Source organism: Apteryx mantelli, chromosome 2 (genome assembly GCF_036417845.1).
Source record: "Apteryx mantelli isolate bAptMan1 chromosome 2, bAptMan1.hap1, whole genome shotgun sequence".
Taxonomy (NCBI): Eukaryota; Metazoa; Chordata; class Aves; order Apterygiformes; family Apterygidae; genus Apteryx; species Apteryx mantelli.
In genome coordinates, this window is record NC_089979.1 from 141371609 (window position 1) to 141389480 (window position 17872).

General features: G+C 39.4%; 1 protein-coding gene across 1 annotated transcript in view; it reads right to left on the minus strand.

Moving 5' to 3' along the window:
* SDHAF3 (succinate dehydrogenase complex assembly factor 3) overlaps positions 1 to 16911 on the minus strand; it is a 34602-nt gene extending 17691 nt beyond the window's left edge. The window contains exon 1 of the mRNA XM_067292497.1: positions 16528 to 16911. Within this exon, the coding sequence (XP_067148598.1) occupies positions 16528 to 16719 (192 nt within the window). The 5' untranslated portion in view covers positions 16720 to 16911. The remainder of the gene's footprint in view (positions 1 to 16527) is intronic.
* Between the last annotated feature and the right edge of the window lie 961 nt (positions 16912 to 17872).

Sequence of the window (17872 nt, forward strand, 5' to 3'; positions counted from 1 at the left end):
ATTACATGCACTTAATCCCATTAAATACATGAATACCCTTTTCTGGTAAAATCAGGAACAGGTTGATAAACCTTTCAAAAAAACAAATTTAAAAAAAGTTCTGGAAAATGAAGCAACTTTTTAAGAACCTTCCAAAGTCTTACCAGATTTTATTAATGAGGTAAATCTTTAAAATCTCATGCAGAAAAATGTATCAAAACCAAAAAGAAACAAATTTTCAGTGTTCGTGCCTTTACTGGCAAAGAGAAGCAGAGTTGTACTCAATATGGTACTTACAGTACATCACTGAATATCACACAAGGACAAAAAAAATCCAGATCATTTAAGAAAATGGACATTTCATGATCTCTTAATTAAAAGTAATGCAACTACCCCCCCCCCACTAAAGGAAACTATTTCTTTAAAAGTAGGTTAAAACAATGTCACTGCTGATGTCAGATTGGGGGAGTGGTTGGTAGCTAGAGGCTGGATCTCAGCAGGACCTCTGCAAGATGGAGAAACGGGCCGGCGGGACCTCATGAAGTTCAGCAAAGGCAAACACAAAGCCCTGTGCCGGGGCTGGAGTAACCCCCACAGCGGTGCAGGGGGGCCAGCCAGCCAAAAAGCAGCTTTTGCAGGCAAGAACTGGGGGTGCTGCTGGACAGGCTGAGCACAGGGTGGCTGCATGCTCTTGCGGCTGCATCCTGGGCTGTAAGACTGTGGCCAGCAGGTCAAGAGAAGTGATTATCCCCCTCTTTTCGGCACTGATTAGAGCAGTTTTGGCTTCCCAGTACAAAAAGAGAGACATTGACATACTGGAGAGAGTCCAATGGAGGGCCACCTTGCCCGATTAGGAGACTGAGGCACACAACGCAGAAGGACAGGCTGAGAAGGCTCGGTAGTTTGGTGGAAACAGACACTTCTTGGAGGCACAGATGGATAGGACATGAAGCAACATGCATAAGTTGCGGAAGGAAAAATTCATATTAGATACTAGGGTTCTGTCACCACCATCAGGGTGATTAAATATTGAAACTGGCTGACCAGAAAGCTTGTAGAGTTTCCATCCTTGGAGATATTCAGAATGTGGCGGGACAATGCCCTGTACAACCTGATCTAAGATCGCTCTGCTCTGTGTAGGGGCCTGGCCTAGATGACCTCCAGTGGTCCCTTCCAGTGGAAGTTTTTCTATGATTCTACTTTATTAATCTAGTGGCTAGAAAACCAAGACTTGTCCAAGTTAACTATCTCAAGTAAAAACATTGTAAATGCAAATCTCAGGTTACAGACAAAACTTGCATTATCCTTTGAAGAATACCAGAAGAAATTAAGATTTTTTTTCTTTAAATGTTGCAATAACAAATATATCATGCTAGAGCAAACAACTCTTTCTCCCTAAGGCAAGTGTATAAAATCAACTTTACCTCTTTTAAAGTGAAGTTTGTAATTGGTTAGTTCACATACTTAAAAGATTAGTAATAGAATGTTATCATTCAACATTTAGAAAACGTAAGTAGCAGATTTTTCAGATCTAGGATGCATGTAGCAGAGCGCTAAATGTCTGGCAATCCTTCCTGGCTAAGAAGGCAGCAAGCTTTTCCTGCTTTATTTTTCTTTCAGGAAAATACTTTTCACCTCTTCAGCGTAGAATATTCAGGATTGCTTCTGTATGGATATTACCGCCCAGCTTTGAGACCCTATTTCCTAAGGAAAAATGCTATAGGCTATACTTTTATCGGATCAGAGACAGAATAACATTAGAGCTCAGAACTTGTGAAATTTGTGTTTCTGAACACCTTTCAGATCTGCACACAAATTCCAAAGACAACAATTCCTGATTTAGAGAAAGTTATATAGATCTGGTGGTAGATGAGAATCTGATAACATAAGAGAAAGAGAATCTAACAGTAAAATAGCACTGTCACTTGACAGCAGAGGAGTCAGAGCTCTGTCTACATTAATAATTTAAAACAGTGCCAGGGAATGTTTCCAGGTACTAGACCTCAATCATCCACCCTGTTAATTTGTTACAATGGTCCTTGGCATAGTTTTTGATTAAGGCTAACTAGCACTCTCCTCTCAACAATTCTCAGGCACAATCTGCAAGTCAGCATGGATCAGGGACCACTCCCAACAAGCGATTTGGATGTGGCCACCCCGTTTTGGAAGGTAAAAGTTTAATAATTCCATTGCCAGCTGTAAAGCAAGCCCAGACACATTTAACTTAACTTGCAAATATAGCTGTAGAATGACAGTGCTGAGGCCAAACAGTCAAATCAACAGATTCCACTATAGGCTCTGCAACAGGTACATTCCCAGCTTAAATGTTTATTTCACTTATTGCTTGTTTCTATTTTCCTTGTCTTTCCTGGTCTATCTAGTTTTCAGTCAGATTCTTCAGTGACACTTACAAATAGTTCATATAAAAGCTATTGCCTAAAACTGCATTGTATTGAATATAACAAAAATGTATTTATTTACTTATTAAACAAGATACATATTTGTTTTTTATATAGAAATTTTCAGTTCTGCCTGGCAATGAGTACTGTACCAGTATTTCTTACACTGTGTTCTGTGTGTTTACTTTACAAACAGAAGAAATACCTTCCAAGTACAAACGACAATGTGACAGCGGAATTTCTCAAATTTGTTGCTCTATTAGAGTATTGTTTCAAAAAGCACTTGGTGGTCTTCAGAAAGACCAGTCATTCTGAAATGAATCCTACTTTCAATAAAGGAGTTTGAAAGTTTGATGTATATCAATATAGCAAAGCCAAAATGAACAGCAAGAAAACTATAAAGCATTTAACAAACCCCTCCATACTTCTGCTGTTATGTCAGCCAGCGCTGTTAAAGACTGCGGTGCATTAGAAAGTTGATTATTTTGTCCAATGCACTTTGTACTAAAAGTACAGCAATTTCAACAGCCTGTTTTCCTTCTTACTAACCTAAAAGTGAATCTCAGTTTCCTCCAGGAAATATTCCTTAATCCAGACAGCCAACATTTGTTACGTTTCATTTTGCTCCTTTAAAATTCACTCACAACCTGCCTATTGGCATCGCCACTCAACTGGCCATCTTCCAACCTAAAGGATTAACAGCTTTCTCAGTGATAGACAGCTCTGTCATAGTAAATTCAGAAAAACGTCAACATTTTCAATTTTGTTGTTACTGATCTTACCAATGAGGTGGCCTAAAAAAAATACTCTGAAATACCTACGTACAGGAGGCAACACGATGCTGTTACTGTCCACAGTGGCAGCTGGTTGTGCTGCCATTCAGAGGGACCTCGACAGGCTGAGACCTAGGCTGGCAGGAACCTTACAAAGGGTCATCAGCTATTCAGCTAAAATACTGCTCAACACAGCTATCAGAAAATACTGAAGAACAAAAGCAGCTTATTCTACATACTGCCATTTTCACTACCTTGGGTTCAACGTGCCAGCAGGAAACAAAACAACACCTTAAGCAGCTCCATTTTAAAAGATACATATTTAATATTTTACAGTGAAGGTATATTCTTATCTTGATATATTCTTATCAAGAAAAAGACAATACCAGGTAAAATGTCATCAACGTTTCTTAGAAACAAGGTTTATCACAAATATTTTCCTTTATCAGTTAATTTGGGGATATTAGTCTCCTGCTTAGCAGTGGCACCTGCAGGCAGATTTGCCAATCAAAAGCCAGTGTTCCCATTATTCATCAGGAACTTTCACTTCCCTCTTGACTGACAGCATGGCGATGTTTTTCTTCAGAACGTAACTTCTTTCCGTTATAATGATGGTACTGTATTGCCAGCATGACGTTGCGCTATCTATGAAACTTCTTTTCACTAGCAGGTCAGCAACAAAACCAGTGGAAAAAATACAGCTATATGAGATCTCATCTTTGTAACCTACTAAGGACATGATACCCATTTGTTATTTAATTAAAACTCTTAATATCATGGCTCTCTTAAATAAATTCTTAAAATGATTTACTGTAATTGATGTTAAAAAGCTTTGCAGTAGGTTTCACTATAAACAATCAATTGAATTTCAAAATTCGAGAGGGTAAGAAAACCAAATGGATACCATATTTTGCTGTACACCTTAAAATGAGTTCTAAGTGTAAAATCAAATTTAAACTACTGTAAATGAAGTACATACAAAGAGTGAGAGAAGCCATTTCAACATAAACCAGAACATTCTTAATTTTAAAGCAACCTGCTTGTGCCACAGCCTAAAGCTGATCTGTACTCTCCACATGAGGCTATTCTTATAATCCACAGTTCTGTAACTATGACAGACCTTTGGGGATAAAATTTCCCTTGTGGATGACTGACACATGGCAGTATTCATTTTAAAAGGGACAGAATGAATAGGAAGAGATTCAGTTTAAATGTTTCAGCTACTTCCAAGAACTAAAAGTAGGAATAAATAGTTTATTTTTTATTGTATTAAGAAAGTCCTACTCTTCAACAGCACCATCCAATACCAACATACTCTGCAACAACACCTAAAATTTGGCATTATTAAAAAATCTTTTATCATTTTGCTGACAAAAATGCCCATATTTGGCTACATCTATATGCTTTATTCTTTTTAAAGTTTTGTGTCTAAATACTGCAATTCCATCTCCTCCAAGCTGTCGACTTCTGTGGCTGAGCAGAGTTTTGTAATGACTCTTCTCAGCTGCCAAATTACTAGGACGAAACAAGAGCAGAAAGCTACTGTGTCAGTTATCTCCCGCCTGATACCACAGTAGCAAAGGTGTGCTTTTTAATGTCACTAAAGTATGACATCTGACACCCAATCTGCAGCTAAAGAATTGGCTGGTTATCTAATTACTAAAACTTAATTTGAAAGATCAACAATCCTTCAACTGTTAGACTTTAAAATTAAGGGAGGTTGTTGTTGGTAAACACAAACCAGACTCACAGATAAATCCTTTATACAGGCTTAATTGTGCCCTGGCGTCTTCATACCTCCCAGAGGGAGGACTTGTCACAGCAGGACCTCTGTCATGGGGATCTGGTCACAGCATGTCTCAACTCCTTTCTACCCTGGAGACACCGGAGGCTCCAAGTGGAAACCAGGGAGCTGCAGTGCACATGGATGTCATCTCCATATGGACTCCAAGGTGTAGCCTAGGCATGTTGGTGATGGAGGCGCTATGGGTCAGCCATTGAGCCAAAAGCATTTGTTGGAAAATTTATATTACTGAACTAGATTATAAGATGAACGCTTGCAGAGAAAGACACTCATGAGGGGAAAAAAAACCCTACACAGTATGTCAGAAATATGCATCTGTTAAGGACTACAGGAAGAAGAAAGTAGCTGTCTTAATAAATGTCCCAGGGAAAAGCTTAAAGAGGAAAGAAGAAAACACATTATGTTGGACTGCCTAAACAAGACAATGAGCAGAACACTTTGAATAACTCCCAGAACTAGCCAATGGGTGACCTGGAGGAAAAAGGGACTTTTATCACATCAATATCTGCTGGAAAAATGTACAGTTAGGCACTGGCAGTCTATTAAGCTCCTAGAATGCGATCAGGAAAATTGGGTTTTAGAAATACAGTTGAGGCTAGTGCAGGATGCCTATTTTAGACTGGTTCTCACTAGCAGGCTTGACTCAACCACAAATCTAACTGTGAAAAGTAATTTCACTGAAAATCATCACAGAATGAGCAGTCATCATTCTTGAGAAGGGAGGATGAGAGAGCAACTGAAAAACAGTAATGAGCTTCAGAAAAGCAAACTTCAGCATGACCAGGGAACTGGAAGGTAGAGTGTCAGGGAAACACTTGGGGGGACAAGACAGAGTTGGAAGTTCCCTTTTCCCTGACAGGGGATCAGGGAGCTAGCTACATTAAATACTGAAAAGCAAACTACCCCAATGTCAATCAAAAACAGAAAGTACAGTAAAAGACCGTAATGGCTACATCAAGAAGAAACCACAGTAAAGTTTTCAAATTAAAAAGCCTTCTCAAAACCTGCAGTAGTAGTTTAATGAATTTCAGCATACATTTTAAGATATAATTTAATGAGAATTGAATCTGTGAAAATTCTAACTCAATTATATTTGAAAATTTGTAAGTCCTACTTTTTTCTAGTATAGGAACAGGCCCGCTGAACATAAGCATTTGCTGCCACCATGTGTACACTTCAAAAACTGCAGTCTTACTAAGGATATTCACTTTCATGTACCATCAAAGTCAGAAATCAGCTTTCGGACTACATATGAGGGTGTTACAGACTTAGTTAGTAGAGGACTGAGTTTGAAAGATTGCCAATGTAATATGAAGTCTTTTGCCAATACACAGATTGCAGAGTTGATATCACTATACACTGAACGGTACACAAACTTGATTGACTTACATAGACCATACACATTCTCCATGCAATGGTAAATAGCAAGACACCAATTATGACTATAAGCTAAATGATATCTGGTGACCTGCAGAAAATAAACCAATAGCTCTGGTCCATGCTATTCAGATATTAATACCATCAACACAATTCAATACTTTCAATTACAACTTCTTCAAAGAAGCAATGGTGATGTGGACTTGTCTTCTCACCCTTCCACCAGGCTTATTCTGGTTCAGATTCAGAAAAAGAAAAAAAGTGATAATGCTGCAGTGACCCAGTCATCTGTTAGAGCATAACTTCTCCTCTAAATTATAGTGGCAGCTATAGAATAATTCAGGAAGACGAAAAAAGGCATGAAACTAGTGTATCAATTTTATGTTACTCAAATTCCCTTGTAGCAAAGGAACTTACACAGTAAAGATCAGTTGTTAGCCATTCTGGAAAGGTGGGCCAAGATCAATTTAAAAGGTATTCCACTGATTTAGCTACTTACTGCCAGGGTGGGGAGTGTTTTACAGATTTTCTGCTCAGTCTATTCCAAGTACTGAGTTGCAGCATAAACAGCAAGATATCAATTAGAAGATCTATGGCTGTAGATACATTCATGCAGCTTCTCTCTTAAAACAAAACTTTTGGCATTATGAAAGCCAGCTAAAACAAAATAAAGAGGCTACTAAATATAAGATTATGAAGTCGATACCTGGAGGTTCATCTTGCGAAAATATATTTGATTAGCTGAATCCAATATTACAGTGAACTGTATAAAAGAACCTTGATCCTTTCATGGGTCCATACACATCAATGTGTCATAAGTACTGCTCTATATTTAAACGCAAAATACAAATTCGGGACCTTAAAAATTCTGTAAATTGTATAATGGCACTTGTGCAGATACTTAATTATGATGCTTTTTTTATAAAAAATTCTGAATCTATTATTAAGAAGTGCTCCAGATTCCATTTTAACTCACAGAAAATATCAATTTTGTGTCTACACAGGACAGAAAAGCACATCCATACAGTATATGCAATTACAGCACTCATAATATTATTGCAGTAATTACAAAATATGGTACTTGACAGCACTTGTGGAAAGTTGGCAGTTTATAGTGTTGATACTGGAAATGCACTGAAAACACAGTAAAACCTACCATGCTTACAAAACACTACAAGCTGGCAATATTTACAGGAGTAACTAATGCTAGAAGGAAGGTGTCATTAAAACACAAACAAGTAGAAATCCTTGTAAATTTGCAATTCCAATTTATACTCAGTTTGTCTGACCCACTACATCATCTTAAAATACAAGAAAGTCCAAAAGATTTGTGGATCAGTTATCTAGATATTATCTTCATCTGAAAAGAAAACCTTACCAGGTTAGATAAGTTCTACTGTAATACACTTGAATAATAAAAATACTTAGTGTTAGAACATCAAAATGGGAACAAATCAAACAGAAAGCCTGCCTCCTCCTCCTCTTTCCTTAAATCAAAGAGGAAACAAGAAATCTAACAAGACTTCTGCTTTCATACATACAACTTAAAGACAACTTTTATAAATATTGACCTTTATTTCCTATCGATCCATATCCAGTTAAATTTTGAAAAGGTTGTCAAGGAATGCAGAAAAAGCAGAAACAGGTTAATTTGCAGCAAATGAGAAGATAATCTGCTATGTTCCAGGAGTGCTCAGGAATCTGAATGTACACCACCAAAAAATCTGATTCTTGATCATTATGGATATATTTTTAAAAAGCTTGAGGCCCTTAGAATTATGTGCAATTGTGTATATAACTTATGCACACAGGCTTTTGATTTACTGAGTTTCAAACATGTACAAAAGTACTAAGATATGTTATAGATAGCATGGTTATGCATATGCTGCATCTCCTGTGGTCTGGACAGAATTTTATACCACCACTAGATGGAAACCTGAATTACCTTTTAAAATGACAATTCTGTAAATGTTCCATTGCTGGTTGCGTTTCTACAGTGGCTGATTATTTATTTCTATTTTCTTAGTTAGAGATATGTTGGCTGTTACAAACCTGCATTCATTAGAAAAGTATCAATTAGCAGGCATACACAGAACAACCTGTAACGTCTTAGAATCTTAAAACTTTAAGATAACAGGCCCTGCTGATTTCCCAAGCAAGTGCTATTGAATGCAAGGAATAAAGTGTTCCGCATATTAGAGATTTACCCCACTTCTACAGCAATTTAAACCTTTAAATCTGTGTTATAGCTAATAAAAATTGCTGTACTCCCACAACAAATTTCAGTTTGGGTTTAATTAATATTACATTTTAAATATCAAAGAATTGTTATATATTTTATAAATATATGTAACAATCAAATCATCTGAAACTTATAAGCTTATTTGCACACCACATATTTATATAAAAGTTCCATCAGTTCAATGGAATTTACCCTGCAATTTATTATACTCTGAGGTGACTAGCATACAGAAGTGGCTGCCATTACTGACCAATGTGACCCCAATGACTCAGAAATTCTTCCCTGTTGCATCAAAACAGTTGGAAATAAAAATTTCTGCTAGCAGACAGGCACAGCGATCAGGACAGCCATCTGACTAGCTACATGCATACATATAAACAATAATATATAGACAACTGATATAGCAACAGTATAGAAGTATTAAGAATACTGATGACACAGCTTATACAATTTTGAATTTGGAAAATAAGAGTAAAGGTCTCAAACATGAAATCTCCCTTTTGCCTTTATGTCTTATTTTCCGTTAACTCTAGATCACACCGTTATTGACTGAAATAGTACACACACACACACACAAAAAATAAAAAGCAGTGCATTTACATATAACAAAGTTAAACAAAAGAAGTTAATCAAATGCTATTCCACACCAACATGGACACAGAAATAAACAACTTACTGGCCTTACTAGCAGGCAGGCCAGTCTAAAAGAAAGGGGCTCCATTCTCCAAATGAGAAGCACGGAATGCCCCTTCCCATGCCAGCTGTGTACCACATGCTAGTGGTATCCAACAGGTTACCCCAAGTCTCCCTGCATGACAAAACTCCCAGGCTGTATGGATTCCCAATGGAAAAGAAGCAGGCCTTAACTCTACACTTGAAGGAGAACTGAAAGGATGGAAGTGAAGCCACAGTATTAAGATGAGGTGTTAGTGTGAAATTTTGTTGTAGGGACCTTTTGGTCAACCATTGCTTTTGTTTTTTTGGTCAAAGTGATGATCGCACATGAATGTTGTTTCAGGAAACTTAGCAAATCATGCGCATACCAAGGCAAAAATGCCACCGCACGCAGGTGGATTCCAAAGCTTAAGCCAAAGCCAGCACCACCGACGCCAGGTCAGAGCAGCAGGCAGCGTCCTGCTCCTGGTCAAACCTCAGTGCCACATGCTCTCTCGTTTATCAGCCACAACTACAAGGCACTCAGAAAAGGGAGAAATTATTTCCTGTCTTTTGAGAAGTATCAAAGAAAATCAAGGAAATTGTCTCCAATTTAGTCTTTACAAATTAATACCCAGTGAACACTCTAAGCGAGGGCTAAATACATGCCTCAATAGGAATTTACTCTTAACATGAAGGTTTTCATTCAGATAGCCATAAAATCACTAAAAGCAAATTCCAAAGTATCCAGTAATGTTATAATGAAATACTGCTCCTGAATCCTATTTCACAGTTTTTATTAAAGCCATAAAATGACAAAACCCTTAAAATCGTATTTCATTTTCAAAATGTGTTTCCTTGTCAGGCAAAGAAAAAAATCACTTATATAATGTACTTCACTGAAACTTAGAGCAGAAAACAGAAAGTTAGCAGCAGTTCTAGACTTATTCAACCTATATATTTGCTGGAAGACAGTCCACAAGGCAATCCAAATGTCCCATTCCTGGGCCAGTTTGATTCCAGTAGCATTATGTCCTGGGAAATATTATGAGAACATCCCACAATCATCACAGTGAACTAGACACTGCAAGCAACATAGGCAGTTTAAAACAAATTTGATTAATGATAATTATTTTTTATCAAATCTGATATGATACCGATTAGAAAAAATAGCGATTCTGGAGCAACTAAGGTTAAGTGGCCACATCCCCCAGGCAGAAATAGAAGTAAGTTCCACCTGAATTTTGCCAAAATACACATAGATTTGTTATCAGGAATGAACGATGATCACCATTCTGAGCATACAACAGCAGATGCCAGCTCCCAAATCAGTCTCAGTTAATTTGAAAGCCTACAAAAAGGCTTCCAAAGTCAAGAGAGGCCAAAACATTTCAACTGCAAACTTCAATCTATTAGATGCGAGCAAATGTCATGTAATTCTGCAGAATGATTCTGCCTCAACTCTAGATGGTCCAGACCTTCCTACCTACAGGGTTAGTCTTTTTAAACAAGGTAAGTATGAAAGGACAGGCTTCAAAAATTAAAGGGAGAACAATTCAATTATATAATGTAATACAAATGATTATTTAAATTACTTAGCTGAATATTCTACGTTATATCATGTGTAACCTGGAGCAAAGTAATCAATAGTATCTCAACATTACCTGTGCTTAAGTAAAGCATTCTCATCAGTTACCATATGATTTAGAAGATGGTTAGACTAATTTACTTATATCTGTCAACATTAATTGAATAGCATTCCAAGGTAATAATCACTATCAATCTAATTATATCAGCCTCCTCTTGTTAACAAGCACCAATTATTTTAATTAAAATATTAAATATTTAGAAAATAGAAAGGAACATATATTAATAATTGATATACTTAATTTGAATCTACCTGAACAACTATAATTCCTGAAAAAAGCTTGCTTTGTCTCTCCTTTTAATATCTCCCAGTGGGTTTCAATATGCAAACCATTACTCTAACATCAATGCTACAAAAAAGCAAATTTTATATTGTTCTATTTTTATATAAATTTAAAATGTACTTGCAGACTGTATCAGTCTCATTCACTTAAGTACTCTTTGAAGCAAGAATAGTCACAGGATAGCCTCCTTATTTTGTAAATTCAAACATGACAGTTTAGATTTCCCATAAAATGACATTAGCCACCTACATTTTGAGCTACATGATTGGGTCCTAACAGTAAGTCTCTCACTTCCTCTATATAGCAAACTAGGGGATCCTTTCTCATCTCCTTTAAGTGAAAACGGTATTGCAGAAATAAGGGCAGTATAAAAGTTCTTCTAGAATCATTCACATACTAAGACAATACTATTGGGGAGTCTTTCACCTTTTTTTCCATTTCTGTTTAAAATCTTACAAATCTCCCTTTAGTGTTCCACTTCTATTTTTGTGCACTATCAGTGTATTCAAAGTGACCGTATCCTTATCTGAGAACTAGATTGTATATTCAGGTTCTATACCGAGATTTGGACTCATCCCAACAGCAATGTAACACAATCTAATATTAAAGGACTACAGCAGTATTAGCAGTTACAGTTGCTAGAATGCCCTGTAAAATTAAGATTCTTCTAACAGTTCTTTTTAAAGTTTTTAAAGAGTAAAATCTTGTTTCAGGATTTTACTGTTAACATTTCAACATGCGTTTCACAAGATATAAGGGAATTTGCATGGCTTGATTTTCTTGATTAACAATCAATGTGCCCAGGTCCCTTCAATCAGCATTATGATTTAAATAAAGTTTGGGAAAAAAAATTGCTTGGAGCAGCCCTAACTTGTGATCAAAACACCAGGACAGTTAACAAAACAGTTGGGAAAAATAACTAAACTGGAAATTAACTGAACTAACTAAAGCAGAAGCTAAATAAACTAGAAATTTTCCTAAACTAAGTAGGAATCAAATTAGAGGACAGGAAGGCACAACACAAACACAGACTATGAACCCATCCAATGACCTTCAGCACACCTACATTGTTTCATCTTTTACCAGCAACATAGCCCCTATGACAATTTCTACTTATTAAAGTATACTCAGGCATCTCCTCACGCAGAAGGTCTGACTCGACCCATAAGAGCCAGAAGAGTTTTAACAAAAGTCAAATAGTTCCAAGTTAAAACAAAACAAAAAAATCCTTATAAATTTTCATTCAAAAAGCATACGCAACGGCATATTAAGATTACACTTCATATTGAAGTCCTTGTTCAAAGTTAAGGAACATTGATGTGATCATAATATTTAATCTTAAATCTGCCCTTTGATGAATATCTATTAAGATATAATATTTTAATATAAAATCACAAATACTGTTTTTCTGTAATATGGTACATCATGCCACTTTGTAACATACAACTTGCATGGAATAGAAGACACGAGGAAAGACTCTTCCTGGACTGAAGCAGTATATTGAGAACCCTAAAGCATATGCATTAAGGCATATGCATATCTTAATGAACAAGTAAATTGAGAACAAAAACACTTCACGTGCGCAACACACCACAAAACCGTTATCAGAGCTGCAATTTTTGCATTTTTCCCCAAATAATGGTTAAACCTGAACACAGATTACAAATACCACTTTGCATTAATGTTATAGTGGTTGGGGTTGGGTGTTTTTGTTGTTTTTGCTTGTTTTAAGAAAAAATAGATAGGGAGGGAAGAAATACAGTTATGGTTCACATATATGAAGTAGAAGGTTAGAGCTTTGTGCACTGCTGTGTGATTCATACACCCTCCAAGCACTGGGCACTTCACAGGTACACTATTGTGCTTTCCAGTATCCGCTCAGGAGCCTCCAGTCTATTTCCGATTAAAATAAAGAAACCGAACAGCAACCTATTGCCCAGGAAGGGTGCAATGAGAACTCCAAAACCAGTTAGGACATCTTTTGCAGTTATCTAATCCAAGTTTAATTCCAGAGTCCAGGCTCCTCAGTTATCTAGTTCAAGTTTTCAAGGATCTGGGAAACATAACATATTCTAAGATGTCCCACAGGCCAAAAAACATCAAAGTCTGACCTTAGAAATTCTACCTTTGAAATAGATAATTATTTTGGGGGGAGGGGGGTGAAGAAGGAACACATAACAAAAGATTAAAGGAAAGAGAAAAGCAGCCACTCAGCTCAGTTAATCTCTCTCAGCATCTTCTCAGACGAGAGACATATTTGCAAGGTTCTTTATATCCAAACACTCAAATGTTAAACTTAAACTAGTTTCCTTTCCTTGAACATATCATAACTAATAGCAGTAAATGTCAGATTTCAAAATTCATCAAATTCTATTCCTTGTAATCTAGTTTTTTTTCTGGTTTTGCCTGTAATCTACTTTTTTGGTTAGGAAACATTTTCACTACTTGTTCACTGCTCAGAAGTGACTAAAGATATTTCATTTCCTTAAAAATATTTTTAAAAAGGAACAAATTTTTAAAAAAATTCTAGCATCGAAAATTGTAACCTGTAACTTTTCTTTTTATCTCATGTTAAAACTGCAAGCACTGATGCAGAAACATTTTGCCAATATAAAATAAACTGCAAGTGAAAATTTTAATAGCATCAGGCATTTGAGAGGGAGATACAAAATTTCCAATTTCAGGATCTATCAGTTGGCAAGAGGCAACTGAAATATACTTAGTCCTTTTATCCAAAGGGAATACCAAGCAGTATTCTCCCCACTGATTCTTGATATTTTAGTGAAAAACTAATGGAACTGTTTTACTCCCAAGACTTTAGCCATAGCGGGTAGAAGAGATGAGTCAGACATCCGCCCATTACCCTCCTATTGCTAAATCTGAAAGCATTGTACACTACCTATTCTAACCAATTTTCAAGACAGATTTGAATACAAACTCCACAGAAAGGAAAATAATTTTGAGATAAAAAATATATATATATATACTACCAAGCCAGTAGTTCAGGGAGCATAAAAATAGTGAAGCTTAATTATCTATAGATAGGTCTCAGTTGTTTTCAAGCTCCAATTGAGGTTTCTTCCTCTGCTGAAATATTTGTAACATTTCCCTCTCATGCAGATTTTGAGGGTTTATTAACAGGCACCTGCTACATCTCAGTCATGTGGAGAAAGCACCTAAAGAGTCTCCCTCATACGCCGATTTTCACAGAACTTGTTACAACCTGATTACTTTTGAGATGTCCACTTTTCTGTCATATCTGGTTAAAATCAGCCACTAGGTTCCCAGGGAGAGGCAGAGGGAGATAAGCAGAAGCAATGCTCGCTTAAGACTTGTTTTCTTAGGAAACATACTAAAAAAAGACAGAAGTATCACTCAAAAATGAAAAACAAGTTCATGTGGAAGCTATTTATGCATATGTAATTATTTAAGCATAATTATATAATTATCTGTATATGTAGTTATATGAATATATAATATGCATACACATGCAAAGTTATTTCATGTATATATATATATATATAGTTAAATATAGTTAAGGCAAGAAAGTAAGAACCATAAAAGATGACCTCATGAGACAAACAGAATTACAAATCAGGAACTTTACCTCCGTAAAGAGTTCACCTTTCAGAAAACAGCAGGCCGGAGAAAGATATAACCACAGGAATCAGCAATGGTAAATTAGTGGTAATTAGTACCAACAGAATTAACAGACATTCACATTTTCCTTTTTCTGATACCTATCCTTAAACAATGCAAAGCCTAGTAAGCTACTGCTGATAGAGCAGATAATAGGATGGCTAGAAGAGCTGGCTAGCAGAAAGACCAGGCCACAGGAGTTGGCCAGCTGATACAGGACAACCGGAAATAAATCAGTCTTCCTTTCTGCAGTAAGTGTTGGGCCTTCCCTTGCTTACCAGTAAGTCCTGATGCAGAGTTTAAAGCAGCCTTTCCTCCTAGAGGTCAAGCCTATGTAATGATGCATGGAGAGGAAAACGTAGCTACTTTATAGGTATTTGGTGGAAATACCTATAAAATAAGCTCAGGTAAAAGCTTGATCTTGTTTCAAGAGAATACTGGTGTCCATTCTAGAATGAGAAAAACGCAGGTTGTGACAGATATAACAGACATGAAATGCAGCCAAACATTCAGGCAATCCTACTGCTGAATCATGGATTTAGCCATGCGTTTCCTCGCTACACCTTACGAACTAGTGACAGAACAGCGAGCGACCAAGGTGGACTTTCTACTTGTTTCAGTCTGCTTCAGGAGCCTTTTACAATCACACACACTAGAGAGAAGGGTCTTAACAGGGGGGAGGGAAGGTGGTTTTGCCGGGGGAGGGAGCAGACAAAACTCTGGAAACCCAGAAGGAGCTGGAAGTCCCCTTCAGTAGTTAACTGAGAGACAGATAACTTAGCAAACACAATAACGCCCGCTACTTCAGGCACGCTGATAAGCATGCTTCCCTCCTCCTCACATACCTGTAAAGAAACAGCCCTGCGTTGCCCCCCTGCCAGCACACTGCTGGAGGCATCTGGCTGATGTGCTCCCTGCCCCACCATGGAGGGTTTTTGGTGAGAAACAAGTGGGACACCGCAAGTGAAAGTCCAAGAGCTGAACCGTAGAAACATACTGCCAGCCGAGGAGCGGTGGTATCACGGCTACAGCACCCACAGGTGTGGGTACACCAACAGCACCCGAGGAGCAGTGGTATCACGGCTACAGCACCCACAGGTGTGGGTACACCAACAGCACCCGAGGAGCGGTGGTATCATGGCTACAGCACCCACAGGTGTGGGTACACCAACAGCACCCGAGGAGCGGTGGTATCACGGCTACAGCACCCACAGGTGCTGGTGCATCCAGGGCACCTGAGGAGCAGTGGTAACACGGCTACAGCACCCACAGGTGCTGGTGCATCCAGGGCACCTGAGGAGCAGTGGTAACACGGCTACAGCACCCACAGGTGCTGGTGCATCCAGGGCACCTGAGGAGCAGTGGTACCACGGCTACAGCACCTGAGGAGCGGCGCTACCACGTCTGCAGCACCCACAGGCGCCGGGGCACCGGCAGCGCCCGCGGAGCGGCGCTACCACGGCTGCAGCACCCAGGGCGCCGGGGCACCGGCAGCGCCCGCGGAGCGGGCCGCAGCGAGGCGAGCGGGGCGGCCTAGCCGCGAGGGGCACAGCCAGGCGGCACCGCCCGCCCCGGAGCGCTGCTAGAGGGCCAAAACAACACGGACACGCGGCGGGACATCGCACGGGGCCTGCGCGCCCGAGCCCGCGGCAGCTGAGGCGGCACCGACGCGTCCTCCGGGGCCCTCCCGCCCGCGGCGGCGGCGGCGGCGGGGCCGGCGGGCACTTGCCTCCCATTCCCGCAGGAAGCGCTGGGCCTCGGCGGGCCCGGCTGCCTTGTGCCTCCTGAACTCCTCCTTCACGTAGCGGTCGCCCAGCGCCCGCAGGGCGGGCGGCAGCGCCCGGTGCAGCAGCAGGATCCGCCGGTAGAGGCCCCGCGCGGCGGCGGCGGCGGCGGCGGGCGGCCCTAGCCCGCCCGGCATGGCGGCGGCACGGCGGCGGGGGCGGGGCCGCGCGGTGCAGCCTGGCGGAGCTTTTCGCTAAAGAAAGCAGCTGTTGGTACTTCCAAAATACATATTCACAGGGCGCGAGAACGGACTCGTCACCGGCATCCTGAGGGGCACCGCAGGTCTGCACAGCCCTGCTCAACCGGCTGGTAACGTGTCTGCCAGCGCTGCTCGCTCTGCCCCTTTCGAGGGACGCGCTGCTGGGCTCTGCTTTTATATCAGAGGTATTTCAGCAAGGAAAGGGTTACGAGCTTCAAGTTGGCTGCATCAGGTTAAGATCTCATTAGTATGTCTTAAGCATGCATTACTTACAGCGTCCCTAAATGCAGTTGCTGTTTTTTATAAAAGTTGTTTTAGATTTTGCATTGGGACTGACTCGGGGCAGCTCTCTGGTAACAAGCCCGCAGGAGCGCGTTGCAGCACTTGCTGACTGCAGTGGCCTCAGCAGAACGCAAGCACGTGCTGAAATTACGCTCTGCTTACTGTGTCCTGCATAGAGGATAAATCTCTGTAAAATAATGCAGAATGAACTTGGGGCCTACATTTTGCAGAAGATTCAGCTATGTAGTGTTCATTTGTACAGCTTTTAAAATGAGAAATTCAGTTACAAATCTTACTTTAAAAAGAGATGGAGGATGAACAGTTAATCGTGTTGTTTAAAACCAATGAGTTTTGTGGACAGCAGAGGAGGTGATCGTGAGGTATGTTAAAAAACAAGAATCACAGTTTATTTTTACCTGTTTTCACCACCAGTAGAAAGATCAATGCATTTTGTACCTGCTTAGAGTTTGGAGCAAATGATTGAGTCCACTAAAACCAAACTTCATAAGCTTAAATTTGATTTATTTGCATTTTTTTGGGGTCAGGGAAGAGGAGGAACTGTAGTAAGAAATCTTGCTACCTTCTTGGGTCTGCTCTGAACTTTGTGCCACCACATTGTTATCACTAAGCTCCTGCTTTCTATTACCTCCCACATACAGCGCAAGTTTCAACTCTGCAGTTCTCAATAAAGTTTTTTCGGCTGTTTAACATCATACCCAACCCACCCACATGGAAAAATCTTTAAATGTCAACAGTCATGGATATTTTGAAAAAAGAAAAAAGAGTCTGAAAATCAGGCAGTGGCAGC